General features: G+C 48.6%; 1 protein-coding gene across 5 annotated transcripts in view; it reads left to right on the forward strand.

The window, feature by feature from the left end:
- The window catches only part of LOC106577189 (AN1-type zinc finger protein 4), a 44,665-nt gene that overhangs the window by 553 nt on the left and 27,487 nt on the right, over positions 1–16,625 (forward strand). For 3 of the 5 annotated variants that reach the window (XM_014155033.3, XM_014155031.3, XM_014155034.3), the window contains exons 3-5: positions 1,053–1,421; positions 9,331–9,406; positions 10,357–10,424. In XM_014155033.3, the coding sequence (XP_014010508.2) occupies positions 1,238–1,421; positions 9,331–9,406; positions 10,357–10,424 (328 nt within the window). In that variant the 5' untranslated portion in view covers positions 1,053–1,237. The remainder of the gene's footprint in view (positions 1–1,052; positions 1,422–9,330; positions 9,407–10,356; positions 10,425–16,625) is intronic. The other 2 variants (XM_014155035.3, XM_014155032.3) reach the window with 1 other exon arrangement.

A 16,625-nucleotide genomic window follows, 5' to 3' on the forward strand; every position in this document is an offset into this window, starting at 1 on the left:
GAGAGAGAAAGGCGTGCAGTCTGGTCGTCTATTAACTAGCTAGCTATGAAGTTAACATCCTTGTGTAACCATGTAAGCCATGTGTAACAAACAAGCCACTGATAAAGGCAAGATTAAGACCCTTTGTTTTCACGATTGACACACATTTAGGGCAGCTGACTGAAATGGTATAATATAGCCTTAAACATTGGGAATAAAGATTAGTGTTGGTGTGAAAGGGATCTCTAGTTGTTTTCCTATCAATCAGCCCACAACTTTACATTTGCATGCTTTTAAAATGAAATGTTACTGCAGTCACATAAAATACAGGTTAACTGTATTGCAGAGAGCTGTCTGTGTGTTTGACACAACATACTCCTCCCAATGGCTTTATATAGGCTAACAGCTGACTATATTGCAGCCAGGAGCTGTGGCCTGGCTGGGCCTTGCTCTCTGCAGAATGTTTCATGAAGGTGCTTATAAAGATTTACACTTGTCACTTCCATTGTACTGTAATTTCTTGATCTAAACTATTGCTCTCTCATATAGACCTAGGCCTATTTAAGGTGAGAGAGTTGGTGACATTTCAGTGTGTGTCTTGGTGTGAGAATATTTTAATACGCATTTCTTCCGAATGACATAATGGAATACTTTGCATTCTGCTCACTAGTATTAACAGAGGGGGTTAGGTCTCCTTACATAATGTAGGACCTAGATGTTTCATGTTGATTGTTTGTTGTCAGGGAAATACAGGACTCCTTTCCTACCAGGTTCATACAGGTGTGTCAACTCCACCCTTCCTTCCCAACTTATTTTTTTATTTAACCTTTATTTAAATAGGGAAGACAGTTCTTATTTACAATGACGGCCTACCCCGGCCAACCCTAACTCGCACCACGCTGGGCCAATTGTGAGACTCCCAATCACAGCCGGTTGTGATACAGCTTGGAATCGAACCAGGGCCTGTAGTGACGCTTATAGCACTGAGATGCAGTGCCTTAGACTGCTACGCCACTCAGAATCGCTGTTTGTTTTTCTCTTTTGCCTCATGGTGTCTTCTGTATGAGGAACAGAGACGGAGGACCTTGGACTTAGAAGAAAGGTCAAGGTACTGAGACCTCTCTCTCCACAGCTTGGGGCTTCCTGCATGATGTGTTACCGTGGTGACAACAGAGAACACCCATCCCCCTCTCCCTTCCCCTGGGCCGCCACCCCTCCCACATCCCCCTCCCCCTAAAGCAGTCCTGACCTCACCAAGATGTCGGACAGAAAGGAGCCGCCTATCTATAACGACGACAGTGTGGGGACCTTCCAGTACAAGTTGCCGTTCTACGAGACCATGGAGCTGTTCATCGAAACGTTGACGGGGACCTGCTTTGAGCTGCGTGTCTCGCCCATCGAGACAGTCATCTCTGTCAAGGCCAAGATCCAGAGGCTGGAAGGTACAGTATATAACAGTACAGTAGTGACTTTTCCTGACCCAGCATGTTGGCTACAAGGCTATACTGTTTCCCCTTCCTTTACTTAAGCAGGATAGGCTCCCTCCCTGTCTAACACTGTCTGTGAAATGCGACCTGAAAAATGGCCAATTGAAAATGATGTATGAATATTAATAAGCTCAGATTTAATGCAATACTAATCCTGGCTGCCTAGAATAAGAAACTATAAAGAGAGACGTGGATTTTCACCTTCTTGCACAGAAGATGAGCCAAGCAATACAAAATACATTTCTAAGCCAAGAAGAGGGATGGATACAAATGTATTCCATTGCAAATAATGGCTTTCTGTTTTAGTAGAAACATTTATATCCTCACAGCATCAGACTTCGTATATCACCCTGCTCCTCCGGCCAAGCAGACAAAGGCTCTGGCTAGTTGGCTTTCCACACACACGTTAAACCTTATTTAATCCAAGCACTTTTCTTTAATCATTTATTCGGCCTCATCCTCCGTCCGTCTTCCTTGAGAGCTCGATAGAGCACTGCACGTTTGGGATATTAAAGGCCCCAAACGGCCTCATCAATCCAGCCACGGCTGAGCTGAGCTGAGCTGGGCCTGGTGAGGTGGGAGGCTCTGGGAGCCAGTGTGTTTAGTAGTGATGAAGTACAGCTGGGGGGGATGGAGGCGTTCGGGAGAGGAACATCGTGTGCGTCCCAAATGGCATCCTATTCCCTATATAGTACACTACTTTTTACCAGGGCCCATAGGGGAATAGGGTGCCATTTGGGATGCTGTTTGTGTGTAGAGTGATGTCGGTTGTAAAAAACAACAACAACAAAAAAATAGGCGTTTATGATGCAGCTATGCATGTTCTTCCTCAGGTTTTAATATTGTACGACAGCCTATCGGGAGAGGCAGAGGGGAGTCAATGTGTTCTCTACGGTTGTCACTTGGTTGTCAGTGGTGTGGTAAATGGTACCAGTAACTGAATCTATGGACACTGATACAAATCATGTTCCTATTTAATACTATTGCTATGGCTTTTTATACACAATGCTCTTTAAGAATCTTTATAGTTTCTGTCCACATATGTTCAAACGTTTATTTAGTTATCAACAATAGCCATTATTTGACTAATGCTCTAAGATAATTGACAGGATCATGCAATATCTTACAATATTGATCACCACAAATTGGCTTTGTACAGTTCAAGATGACGCACAGCTTGGTAAAAGCGTAAATCTCTTGCAGCTCTTGCTTACCACTTGCTTCAGTGGTAGGCCTACCTCCCAAGCCTTGCTTAATTTTTTATCCTTTAATTATAGCCATTTATCTCCTTTCAACTGCAGTGTGATTTACAGGAAGCTCAGGTTTGAGATAGCTAACAGGCACTAGTGCTGACAACAGAGAGGTGAAAGTCTCCAGCTGAGATTGACAAACAATTCTGTCAGGAGACAGACTCTTTGAACTACTCTGGATGCATCTCAGTAGTCTACAGTAGCCTCCTGTTTGTCTCCTCATCCTACTCTTACTGATCTGAAAATAGGTTGGAAGTAGACTATCATTAGATAGTAGATGCCTATCATTTCCATAGCGATGCAACCATGCCTAGATTCCCTGGGCTAAGGTGTTCTATTTGTTGTATTTCTTTGTCTTGCTCCCTATCTGAGGATGTTTGTGGTTCTACTCGTTTTATTTCTACCTCTCTCTCTGCGTGTTGTGCTCTTCTGCAGTCAGTCAGTGGGGGGTGTGTTAGTCAGGGCTGCGTGACTGGGCATGCCTCTTCACAATAGAGTAGTATGGTACTGCTCTGGCCCACTCAAACACTGGGTTCCCTCCAGCACTCACTGGGCCAAAGAGTGCATTCAGCGTGGGGAGAGGAGCTGGAAAGAGGGAGCGAGGTTGTGTCCCAAATTACATCCTATTTAGTGCACTACTTAGGGAGTATGGTGCCATTTGGGATGCTGTCGGGGGGAGTCCTCTGTCCTCAAGTACCCCAGCATGGTTGTAGAGCAGGGATGGGCATGCGGCCCCATTTTTGAAGGGCCTTGGATTGCATTTTTTTGTTTGGGGGTGGGGGACTTTTTCGGGGTTCTAAACTTACTGTTGCGAGGTAGAATAGTAGAATACACAAGGTGAAATTTAGAAATTTGGTTGTGCACCAACAGTTTCTCTTAAAGTATATTAGTCACTGATAGCCACTCAATTAGCCCATGTCAGCAAACATTAGTCTAACGGCCAGCTATCTAAACTTGTATTAATCAAGGTCGAGATAGAGTTTGTTAGTCAGTCTCACTCAGGTATCATTAAAAACTGCAAACATTTATCTCCACCCTATGGCAAAACGTGTAGAATTGCAGAAAATTAACACTAAAATCTAAAAATGTTCATGAAATGAGTTATAAAATTCTAAATCTTCTCTCCGACCCCATGGCAAAATGTGTGTAATTGTAGCAAACTAGCTTTTAAACAGCAACATTTTCTCTATACCCCATGGTGAAATGTGTTGAATTGCACAAAATTAACTTTATTAATTTCTCTCCGGGGGGGGTCAACTGCGGCACCTCATGATGAGTTTGAATTTTTAGTGGCCACCACCCCATCAAAGGTTCCAATCTCTGCTGTAGAGAGAAGGAAGAGAAGTCACAACTCAAGTACCTTAGTATGGTTGTAGAGTGAGGGAAGAGAGTACTCTTGCCTGTTTATGCACAGCAGGTGTCATGCTCTCTAGTTATGCCAAGCTTATCTGTCGTGAGATGTCAATGTGTGAGTGTTTTCACGCTGACGTCAAGTGCTAGTCTCTGATGGTCTTCAGAGAAAAGTTTGCATTGTGGCTTGAGTCTGTCTTTAGCATGCTATGTCCTGTAGGGGGCATGAGTGAGTCATCTTGCTGTTCTGTGGTGAACTAATAAACAATAACACTTAGACTTCTACCTTTTAGTTTATACATCTTATACACATTTTACAGACACAATAGTTATATTTTGTTTGTTTTTAGTCCTTCTTCTATTTCTGATGTCCATCCAGTTTGATTTCTATTTGTAACTGCTATTTCACAACATTTCTGAACCTCATTTTACAGACCCCATATGTTTTACATTGGTTCTTGTTATTAGTCCTTCCTTCAGCTCCATTCTACCCCTCCCATCTATCTCTCAACACTATCCATTTTGGATTTCAATTTGCCATATATGTTTTAACTGTGCTGTGATGCTTGACAAAAGTACTGAACCTTTCTATTCTCATAGCTTCTAGAGATTGTAAATTAAAAATAAAGATTTTTGCTAAAATAATTATTATATTATTGATTGATTGACTATGGCTTTTCAAATCACCCAGTATTGCGATCTGCAGCGTTAATTCTAGGCAAATGTTGCAATTCTTAAGCCATTTCTGGACCTGTGACCAAAAACAAGCTACATATGGACAATACCAAAATAAATGATCAAATTACTCTGCCTCTTCACAGCAGAATCTGCAGAGGTGGGACGATTGAATCCCCCATATATATAACATTCTATTGGTTGCAAGAATTTTGTATAGTAATTTAAATTGAAAAATTCGAAGTTGTAAATCCGCTGCTGTTTTGCGTATCAATTCATAAACCATGTGCCATGGAATCGGTACATCGAAAATCTCTTCCCAACTATTTTGCAATTTATATGGCACAGCTGTCAGTTTTTTGGTCCTTAAGTTAAATTGGTATATGTTTTTATTTATCACACTTTTCTTTAACCATTTATGTTTTTTAATACAGGGCCGTTATACAAGTTCCTTACTTTTTTCTCCTTCTACTTGCTTCTTCCATTTTTGTGGTAATGCTGCAATTAGTTGGTTGTAATTTTGGGTAGAGCAGACATTTCCATATGTCTGTGTTAGCTGCATGTGTGACAACTCCAACAATCCTATTTATGATATCATTCACTAAAATTATACCTTTATTAAATAGTATATTTGAGTTCAACCACAATATTTGTTGTATTATTTGTTCTGTCTTTTCAGGTGGATGAAACTGAAATTGCAACCAACTTTCTAAGGCTTGTTTAAAAAATAACTATATTTTGGAGATTATTTGCTTTTCAAACAACTGAATGTGAGCAGGTGTAATCTGAATAAAGGGAAAAAGGCCATTCTTGAAGATGGGATGAGACATTCCTACCAATTTACTAGAGAACCAGTTTGGATTTAAGTATAACTTTTGTTTGACTAATGCCTTTAGTGAGAGGTCTAATGCTTTAATATTTAATCATTTCTGCCCTCCGAATTCATATTCGTTATATAAATAGGCCCTTTTAATTTTGTCTGGCTTGCCATTCCAAATAAAATTGAATCTTTTTTGTTCATATAATTTAAAAAGCAGGTCACTAGGTGTAGGCAAAACCATAAGCGAATAGGTAAACTGTGATATGACTAAAGAGTTAATCAGGGTGATATTTCCACCAATAGACAGGTATTTTCCTTTCCATGGTAGCAAGATCTTATCTATTTTTGTTAACTTTTTATAAAATTGTATTGGAGTGAGATCATTTCTTTCTTTTGGGATTTGTATACCAAGTATGTCCACATCTCCGTCAGACCATTTAATTGGTAAACTACATGGTAATGTAAAATTTGCAATTTTTTTATGGTCCAATACGTAATATCACTTATCATCATTTGGTTTAAAAAAATATATATATATTTAAATTTAACCAGGTAAGCTAGTTGAGAACAAGTTCTCATTTACAACTGCGACCTTATTAAATATTAAAGCATTTGACCTCTCACTAAAGGTATCAGTCAAACAAAAGTTATACTTAAATCCAAACTGCAACCAGAGAGGATTGCAAAGGTATCTAGATCTTCTATGAGGCCGTGGAGAGATTCTAATTGTGGTTTTAAAAGAAAATATGAATCAGCGTACAATGACACCTTAGTTTTTAAGCCACAGATTTCTAATCCCTTAATATTATTGTTTGATCTAATTTTAACAGCTAACATTTCGACGGCAATAATAAATAGATATGCCGATAATGGATAACCTTGTTTTACTCCTCAAGATAGTTTAAACTTTCTGAGATGTAGCCATTATTTACTGTTTTACACCTAGGGTTATTATACATAACTTTAACCCATTTTATAAGAGATTCCCCAAAATGTAAATATTCTAGGCATTTATATATAAACTCCAGTCATACTTCATCAAAAGCCTTTTCAAAATCAGCTATGAAAACCAGGGCTGGTGTCCCTGATATTTCATAGTATTCTATTGTTTCCAGTACCTGTCTTATATTATCTCCAATGTATTGTCCATGTAAAAAAACTTGTCTGATTAGGATGAATAATATCTGACAATACTTTTTTAATTCTATGCGCCAAGCATTTTGCTAGGATTTTTGTATCACAACACTGAAGTGTAAGAGGTCTCCATTTTTTTATTTTTATGGACTGGGTCTTTATATATACCACTTGGGTCCTGTTTCTTTAATAATGATGTCAGACCTTCTTGTTGCGTGTCTGATAATCTACCATTTATATAGAAGTGGTTAAAACATGCTATTAATGGTCCTCTGAGTATATCAAAAAAAGCTTTGTATACTTCCACTGGTATGACATTCAGCCCTGGAGTTTTCCCAGCCTTAAAGGCTTTAATTGCATCAAGCAGTTCCTCCTCTGTAATTTGGCCTTCACATGAGTCTTTCTGTACAAATGTTAATTTTACATTATTATTAGGAAATAAATCCATACAATTAGTTTGTTAGTGGAGATGGAGGCGACTGAAACGAAAACTTAAAGTACTTTACTTCCTCTTTCAAAATATCATTCGGTGAATCGTGCGTGACTCCATTTGTAACAAGTTTCAATACATTTGTTTTGGTAGCATTTCTATATTGAAGATTGAAAAATTATTTGGTACATTTTTCCCCATATTCCATCCAGTTCACTTTATTTTTATAATATATTACCCTTGATCTTTCTTGAATAAGTTCCTCCATTTCTTTTTGTTTTTCCTCGAACTTATTCTGTGCCTCCTATGCGTTTTTATATTTTTGTTCAGTGTTGTTAGAACTGGTTTTCTATGACTCAGCCTCCCACTGGATGGAGCCAGAGACACGTTTATTCAACAGAGAAGCCTCTGAGTGTCCTAGAACTGTCTTTTTTTGTGTTCTGACTTAGAAAATGGTGGGAAATTCATAAAACAAGTAATATAATGTAATCTTATGATGATACTGAATAAGATTATATTGACGGGGTACCTGATCCAAGTTCAGCACTCCTACTCTGAAATGCTTTGTGAATATGGCGTCTGTAGTGTCGTCACTTTCTGGCCATACTAGAAATGATGGAAGTATGTTTCTTCTTGCCTGGCTACCCACACTCCTTGCTACGGTCAAAAATTACGCCACGCCTACGGACGTTAGTTTCTTCTCCGCAATGAGTCTGGAGCCGAGTACCTCCCAGATTTCACCAGATGCGAACACATTCGGGACTTTCTGATTGGTCCACAAACTGATGGGTTGCGCCAGAACATGTGTGGGTATTGCGGCGGTTTTGAAATGTTATTGGCTTTGATACTCTTGATTGGTTAGAGATTATCCAACCGCTGATGGCCTTTGTTTTGTACAATGCCCCTTGTCACCACAGACGACTTCAATGATGGCAGTCTCAGATTAAAAGTATGTAGCGATTGACAGAGCAGCGGACGAATTCAGTTGTCAGGCTATGTTTTTTATTTATTTTTTACATTTTTTTATTTAACTAGGCAAGTCAGTTAAGGACAAATTCTTCTTTACAATGATGGCCTACCAAAAGGCCACCTGCGGGGATGAGGTCTGGGATTAAAAATAAAATAAAAGGAAAATATAGGACAAAACACACAAGACAAGAGACAACACTACATAAAAAGAGACCTAAGACAACACAGCATGGCAGCAACACCAAACTTTTTTTTACCCCCTTTTTCTCCCCAATTTCGTGTTATCCAGTAGTTACTGTCTTGTTTCATCGCTGCAACTCCCGTCCCCGACTCGGGAGAGGCGACGGTCAAGAGCCATGCGTCCTCTGAAACACAACCCAACCTAGCCGCACTGCTTCTTAACACAGCGTGCATCCAATCCGGAAGCCAACCGCACCAATGTGTCGGAGGAAACACCGTACACCTAGCGACCTGGTCAGCGTGCACTGCGCCCCGCCCGCCACAGGAGTCACTAGTGCGCGATGAGACAAGGATATCCCTGCCGGCCAAACCCTCCCTAACCTGGATGACGCGAGGCCAATTGGTCGTGGCCGGCTGCGACAGAGCCTGGGCTCGAACCCAGAGTCTCTGGTGGCACAGCTAGCACTGCGATGCAGAGCCTTATACCACTGCGACACCCGGAAGGCCTGGTTTAACATTATTGGGCACAGACGACAGCACAAAGGGCAAGAAGGTAGAGACAACAATAAAAATAAAAAAAAGATCTAGCCGCTCGAGAGCACCCTTACCTGCCAATCTATAAATTACGTCTCCGTAATCTAGATTGGGTTGGATGATTATCTGAATCAGGGTTAGTTTGGCAAAAGGAGTAAAAGAGGAGCTATTACGATAGTCTAGATTTTTAAGCCTGCATCTTTGTAATGTGCTGAGAGAAGGACAGTGTACTGTCTAGCCATATTCCCAAGTACTTGTATGAGGTGACTACCTTTTTTCTCTGCTTTACTTTCTGACCACATAAGTTAGTTGATTTCTCAGTGTCTTGTAGTACTTTTGTTCATGGATGTTCTGTACTGTAATTCGTCCTGTGTGGTGAGCCTAAAATATTGGTGGAAATGAGGGGTGTTCTGTACGGTAATTCCTTACCTGGTTATGAGGTTGGAGGAAGAGTGAGATCTTGTGTAAACTCACCTCTGTATGTTCTGTCGTCTTGCTCGCTCTCTCGTGCCCCCCCCCCAGGTATCCCTGTTGCCCAGCAACACCTGATCTGGAACAACTTGGAGCTGGAGGATGAGTACGGTCTGCATGATTACAGGTGAGTTTAACTAGGTCGTGTTCATTTGGCACCTAACTGAATGAAACTGGGAGGGGCTACCTGGACTAAGTAAGAGTAGTTCATTTTACCTTTCTGTTCCAAAGCATTTTAAAATGTTTCCTGTTACGTGCCCTAATTAACACAACCCTATTCACAACCCTTATTTTTTTTTTTACTCTGGTCAGTTAACTGGGACCTATTTTCATATATAGCAATGCCCTGTAAACGAACCATCAACTTTGATCTTGTAATTAGTGGTTAATTGAAATTAGTGAAGTGGAGGACTTGACTATATGCTTTGACATGAACTCCCCTTGTAGTGAATACATTTTCTCCCTAAGCCCTGATATCAATGAACCAAAGATGCCGAATTGGCTACAGTCACATATTGAATGTGTTTGTGAGTTGTCAGTTTTATTAGATACAGACCCAGTCTATAGATTGCAGATGGTGGTTGCGTCATGAATGCTTGTCGCTTAATTTTCCACATGAGCGGTCCCCGGTGAGGTTTAGTTAGGTCTGAGTAACAACAAAACATCCTTTTGAAGTCTGAGAAATGGAGGGCGAGAGCGGGTGGATTTGTATTAAACGGACGTTCCAATGGAATTCCCAGATGTGTGTATAAGTTCATCTGGAGCGCAGACTGACTGAGGAACGATGTTTGTTCCGGAATAATTGTTGTTTTCCCAGTCGATGTTTTTTGGGCACTAAATGTAAGAAAACCAAATGAAACAGGGAAAGACTACCTGGAAATGCATATTTTAGTTTTTTGATAATGATGATATGTTTTCTGCTGCGTGCCCTAATGAAAACCACCCGTGCCTGAACGATCAAGCTAGCTGTAAGGCAAAGCAATACGATGATAGCTTAACCGATCCTTCCAAAGAACTTGGGACAGCTTCAACATAATTGCTGACATTTATCTTGTCTGTCTATTTGTGTTTCTGCAGTATTGCTGAGGGCTGTACTCTGAAGCTGGTGCTAGCCATGAGAGGAGGACCAATCAACACCAGGAGAGGTAGGTAGCTAGGAGGAGATGTGTTGGGATTTCTCTGCCTTCACTGCTGTACTCCCATAAGTATTCACACACAGTAAATTCACCTATTCTAGTCCTGTAAGCCTCTGTAGCAACATGTTGATTTGATGAACACTGCCCTAACAGTCTCGACTCTCACCCTAATGTCCATGAAGTGATTGGTTGGTTCTTTCTCTTGGGCAGTGTCCATGAAAGACTGGGTGGCTGGCTGACTGGGTGGCTGGCTGACTGGGTGGCTGGCTGACTGGGTGGCTGGCTGACTGGGTGGCTGGCTGACTGGGTGGCTGGCTGACTGAGTGGCTGGCTGGCTGACTGAGTGGCTGGCTGGCTGACTGAGTGGCTGGCTGGCTGACTGAGTGGCTGGCTGGCTGACTGAGTGGCTGGCTGGCTGACTGAGTGGCTGGCTGGCTGACTGAGTGGCTGGCTGGCTGACTGAGTGGCTGGCTGGCTGACTGAGTGGCTGGCTGGCTGACTGAGTGGCTGGCTGGCTGACTGAGTGGCTGGCTGGCAGACTGAGTGGCTGGCTGGCTGGCAGACTGAGTGGCTGGCTGGCTGGCAGACTGAGTGGCTGGCTGGCTGGCAGACTGAGTGGCTGGCTGGCTGGCAGACTGAGTGGCTGGCTGGCTGGCAGACTGAGTGGCTGGCTGGCTGGCAGACTGAGTGGCTGGCTGGCTGGCAGACTGAGTGGCTGGCTGGCTGGCAGACTGAGTGGCTGGCTGGCTGGCAGACTGAGTGGCTGGCTGGCTGGCAGACTGAGTGGCTGGCTGGCTGGCTGACTGAGTGGCTGGCTGGCTGACTGACTGAGTGGCTGACTGACTGAGTGGCTGGCTGACTGACTGACTGAGTGGCTGGCTGGCTGACTGACTGACTGAGTGGCTGGCTGACTGACTGAGTGGCTGGCTGGCTGACTGACTGACTGAGTGGCTGGCTGGCTGACTGACTGAGTGGCTGGCTGGCTGACTGACTGAGTGGCTGGCTGACTGACTGACTGAGTGGCTGGCTGGCTGGCTGACTGAGTGGCTGACTGAGTGGCTGGCTGGCTGACTGAGTGGCTGGCTGGCTGACTGAGTGGCTGGCTGGCTGACTGAGTGGCTGGCTGGCAGACTGACTGAGTGGCTGGCTGGCTGGCAGACTGAGTGGCTGGCTGGCTGGCAGACTGAGTGGCTGGCTGGCTGGCAGACTGAGTGGCTGGCTGGCTGGCAGACTGAGTGGCTGGCTGGCTGGCAGACTGAGTGGCTGGCTGGCTGGCAGACTGAGTGGCTGGCTGGCTGGCAGACTGAGTGGCTGGCTGGCTGGCTGGCTGACTGAGTGGCTGGCTGGCTGACTGACTGAGTGGCTGGCTGACTGACTGACTGAGTGGCTGGCTGGCTGACTGACTGACTGAGTGGCTGGCTGGCTGACTGACTGACTGAGTGGCTGGCTGGCTGACTGACTGAGTGGCTGGCTGGCTGACTGACTGAGTGGCTGGCTGGCTGACTGACTGAGTGGCTGGCTGGCTGACTGACTGAGTGGCTGGCTGGCTGACTGACTGAGTGGCTGACTGAGTGGCTGGCTGGCTGACTGAGTGGCTGGCTGGCTGACTGAGTGGCTGACTGACTGACTGAGTGGCTGACTGACTGACTGAGTGGCTGACTGACTGACTGAGTGGCTGACTGACTGACTGAGTGGCTGACTGACTGACTGAGTGGCTGGCTGACTGACTGAGTGGCTGACTGACTGACTGAGTGACTGACTGACTGAGTGACTGACTGACTGACTGAGTGGCTGACTGACTGACTGAGTGGCTGACTGACTGACTGAGTGGCTGACTGACTGACTGAGTGGCTGACTGACTGACTGAGTGGCTGACTGACTGACTGAGTGGCTGGCTGACTGGCTGGCTGACTGACTGAGTGGCTGGCTGTCTGACTGAGTGGCTGGCTGTCTGTCTGACTGACTGACTGAGTGGCTGGCTGTCTGTCTGACTGACTGACTGAGTGGCTGGCTGTCTGTCTGACTGACTGACTGAGTGGCTGGCTGGCTGTCTGTCTGACTGACTGAGTGGCTGGCTGGCTGACTGACTGACTGAGTGGCTGGCTGTCTGGCTGGCTGACTGACTGACTGAGTGGCTGGCTGTCTGGCTGGCTGACTGAGTGGCTGGCTGACTGACTGAGTGGCTGGCTGACTGACTGAGTGGCTGGCTGGCTGGCTGGCTGACTGAGTGGCTGACTGAGTGGCTGACTGAGTGGCTGACTGACTGGCTGAGTGACTGACTGAGTGGCTGGCTGGCTGACTGACTGAGTGGCTGGCTGGCTGACTGGCTGGCTGACTGACTGACTGAGTGGCTGGCTGGCTGACTGACTGAGTGGCTGGCTGACTGACTGACTGAGTGGCTGGCTGACTGACTGAGTGGCTGGCTGGCTGGCTGACTGAGTGGCTGGCTGGCTGACTGAGTGGCTGGCTGACTGGCTGAGTGGCTGGCTGGCTGACTGGCTGAGTGGCTGGCTGGCTGGCTGGCTGACTGGCTGAGTGGCTGGCTGGCTGAGTGGCTGGCTGTCTGACTGGCTGAGTGGCTGGCTGAGTGACTGGCTGTCTGACTGGCTGAGTGGCTGGCTGAGTGGCTGGCTGTCTGACTGGCTGGCTGTCTGACTGGCTGAGTGGCTGGCTGTCTGACTGGCTGGCTGTCTGACTGGCTGAGTGGCTGGCTGTCTGACTGGCTGAGTGGCTGGCTGTCTGACTGGCTGAGTGGCTGGCTGGCTGAGTGGCTGGCTGTCTGGCTGGCTGAGTGGCTGGCTGTCTGACTGGCTGAGTGGCTGGCTGTCTGACTGGCTGAGTGGCTGGCTGTCTGACTGGCTGAGTGGCTGGCTGTCTGACTGGCTGAGTGGCTGGCTGTCTGACTGGCTGAGTGGCTGGCTGTCTGACTGGCTGAGTGGCTGGCTGTCTGACTGGCTGAGTGGCTGGCTGTCTGACTGGCTGAGTGGCTGGCTGTCTGACTGGCTGAGTGGCTGGCTGTCTGACTGGCTGAGTGGCTGGCTGTCTGACTGGCTGAGTGGCTGGCTGTCTGACTGGCTGACTGGCTGGCTGTCTGACTGGCTGACTGACTGGCTGACTGGCTGACTGGCTGAGTGGCTGGCTGTCTGACTGGCTGGCTGTCTGAGTGGCTGAGTGGCTGGCTGTCTGACTGGCTGAGTGGCTGGCTGAGTGGCTGGCTGGCTGACTGAGTGGCTGACTGACTGACTGAGTGGCTGGCTGACTGACTGAGTGACTGACTGAGTGGCTGGCTGACTGGCTGGCTGACTGACTGAGTGGCTGGCTGACTGACTGAGTGGCTGGCTGGCTGACTGACTGAGTGGCTGGCTGGCTGACTGACTGAGTGGCTGGCTGACTGGCTGGCTGAGTGGCTGGCTGGCTGGCTGGCTGAGTGGCTGGCTGGCTGACTGGCTGAGTGGCTGGCTGGCTGACTGGCTGGCTGGCTGAGTGGCTGGCTGGCTGAGTGGCTGGCTGGCTGAGTGGCTGGCTGTCTGACTGGCTGAGTGGCTGGCTGAGTGGCTGGCTGTCTGACTGGCTGAGTGGCTGGCTGAGTGACTGGCTGTCTGACTGGCTGAGTGGCTGGCTGTCTGACTGGCTGAGTGGCTGGCTGGCTGTCTGACTGGCTGAGTGGCTGGCTGTCTGACTGGCTGAGTGGCTGGCTGGCTGAGTGGCTGGCTGTCTGGCTGGCTGAGTGGCTGGCTGTCTGACTGGCTGAGTGGCTGGCTGTCTGACTGGCTGAGTGGCTGGCTGTCTGACTGGCTGAGTGGCTGGCTGTCTGACTGGCTGAGTGGCTGGCTGTCTGACTGGCTGAGTGGCTGGCTGTCTGACTGGCTGAGTGGCTGGCTGTCTGACTGGCTGAGTGGCTGGCTGTCTGACTGGCTGAGTGGCTGGCTGTCTGACTGGCTGAGTGGCTGGCTGTCTGACTGGCTGAGTGGCTGGCTGTCTGACTGGCTGAGTGGCTGGCTGTCTGACTGGCTGACTGGCTGGCTGTCTGACTGGCTGACTGACTGGCTGACTGGCTGACTGGCTGAGTGGCTGGCTGTCTGACTGGCTGGCTGTCTGAGTGGCTGAGTGGCTGGCTGTCTGACTGGCTGAGTGGCTGGCTGAGTGGCTGGCTGGCTGACTGAGTGGCTGACTGACTGACTGAGTGGCTGGCTGACTGACTGAGTGACTGACTGAGTGGCTGGCTGACTGGCTGGCTGACTGACTGAGTGGCTGGCTGACTGACTGAGTGGCTGGCTGGCTGACTGACTGAGTGGCTGGCTGGCTGACTGACTGAGTGGCTGGCTGACTGGCTGGCTGAGTGGCTGGCTGGCTGGCTGGCTGAGTGGCTGGCTGGCTGACTGGCTGAGTGGCTGGCTGGCTGACTGGCTGGCTGGCTGAGTGGCTGGCTGGCTGAGTGGCTGGCTGGCTGAGTGGCTGGCTGTCTGACTGGCTGAGTGGCTGGCTGAGTGGCTGGCTGTCTGACTGGCTGAGTGGCTGGCTGAGTGACTGGCTGTCTGACTGGCTGAGTGGCTGGCTGTCTGACTGGCTGAGTGGCTGGCTGTCTGAGTGGCTGGCTGTCTGACTGGCTGAGTGGCTGGCTGTCTGACTGGCTGAGTGGCTGGCTGTCTGACTGGCTGAGTGGCTGGCTGTCTGAGTGGCTGGCTGGCTGACTGACTGAGTGGCTGGCTGGCTGACTGACTGAGTGGCAGGCTGACTGACTGACTGACTGACTGAGTGGCTGGCTGGCTGACTGAGTGGCTGGCTGACTGAGTGGCTGGCTGACTGACTGACTGACTGAGTGGCTGGCTGACTGACTGAGTGGCTGGCTGACTGACTGAGTGGCTGGCTGACTGGCTGAGTGGCTGGCTGACTGACTGAGTGACTGGCTGACTGACTGAGTGGCTGGCTGACTGACTGAGTGGCTGGCTGACTGACTGAGTGGCTGCCTGCCTGGCTGACTGAGTGGCTGCCTGCCTGGCTGACTGAGTGGCTGCCTGCCTGGCTGACTGAGTGGCTGCCTGCCTGGCTGACTGAGTGGCTGCCTGCCTGGCTGACTGAGTGGCTGCCTGCCTGGCTGACTGAGTGGCTGCCTGCCTGGCTGACTGACTGAGTGGCTGCCTGCCTGGCTGACTGACTGAGTGGCTGCCTGCCTGGCTGACTGACTGAGTGGCTGCCTGCCTGGCTGACTGACTGAGTGGCTGCCTGCCTGGCTGACTGACTGAGTGGCTGCCTGCCTGGCTGACTGACTGAGTGGCTGCCTGCCTGGCTGACTGACTGAGTGGCTGCCTGCCTGGCTGACTGACTGACTGAGTGGCTGCCTGCCTGGCTGACTGACTGACTGAGTGGCTGCCTGCCTGGCTGACTGACTGACTGAGTGGCTGCCTGCCTGGCTGACTGACTGACTGAGTGGCTGCCTGCCTGGCTGACTGACTGACTGAGTGGCTGCCTGCCTGGCTGACTGACTGACTGAGTGGCTGCCTGCCTGGCTGACTGACTGACTGAGTGGCTGCCTGCCTGGCTGACTGACTGACTGAGTGGCTGCCTGCCTGGCTGACTGACTGACTGACTGAGTGGCTGCCTGCCTGGCTGACTGACTGAGTGGCTGCCTGCCTGCCTGACTGACTGACTGACTGAGTGGCTGCCTGCCTGCCTGACTGACTGACTGAGTGGCTGCCTGCCTGGCTGACTGACTGACTGAGTGGCTGCCTGCCTGGCTGACTGACTGACTGAGTGGCTGCCTGCCTGGCTGACTGACTGACTGAGTAGCTGCCTGCCTGGCTGACTGACTGACTGAGTGGCTGCCTGCCTGGCTGACTGACTGACTGAGTGGCTGCCTGCCTGGCTGACTGACTGACTGAGTGGCTGCCTGCCTGGCTGACTGACTGACTGACTGAGTGGCTGCCTGCCTGGCTGACTGAGTGGCTGCCTGCCTGGCTGACTGAGTGGCTGCCTGCCTGGCTGACTGAGTGGCTGCCTGCCTGGCTGACTGAGTGGCTGCCTGCCTGGCTGACTGAGTGGCTGGCTGCCTGGCTGACTGAGTGGCTGGCTGCTTGGCTGGCTGCTTGGCTGGCTGCTTGGCTGGCTGCTTGGCTGGCTGCTTGGCTGGCTGCTTGGCTGACTGAGTGGCTGGCTGTCCTGGCTGACTGAGTGGCTGGCTGGCTGTCCTGGCTGACTGAGTGGCCGGCCGAG

The sequence above is a fragment of the Salmo salar genome, chromosome 18 (genome assembly GCF_965601325.2).
Source record: "Salmo salar chromosome 18, fSalSal1, whole genome shotgun sequence".
NCBI classification, from domain to species: domain Eukaryota; kingdom Metazoa; phylum Chordata; class Actinopteri; order Salmoniformes; family Salmonidae; genus Salmo; species Salmo salar.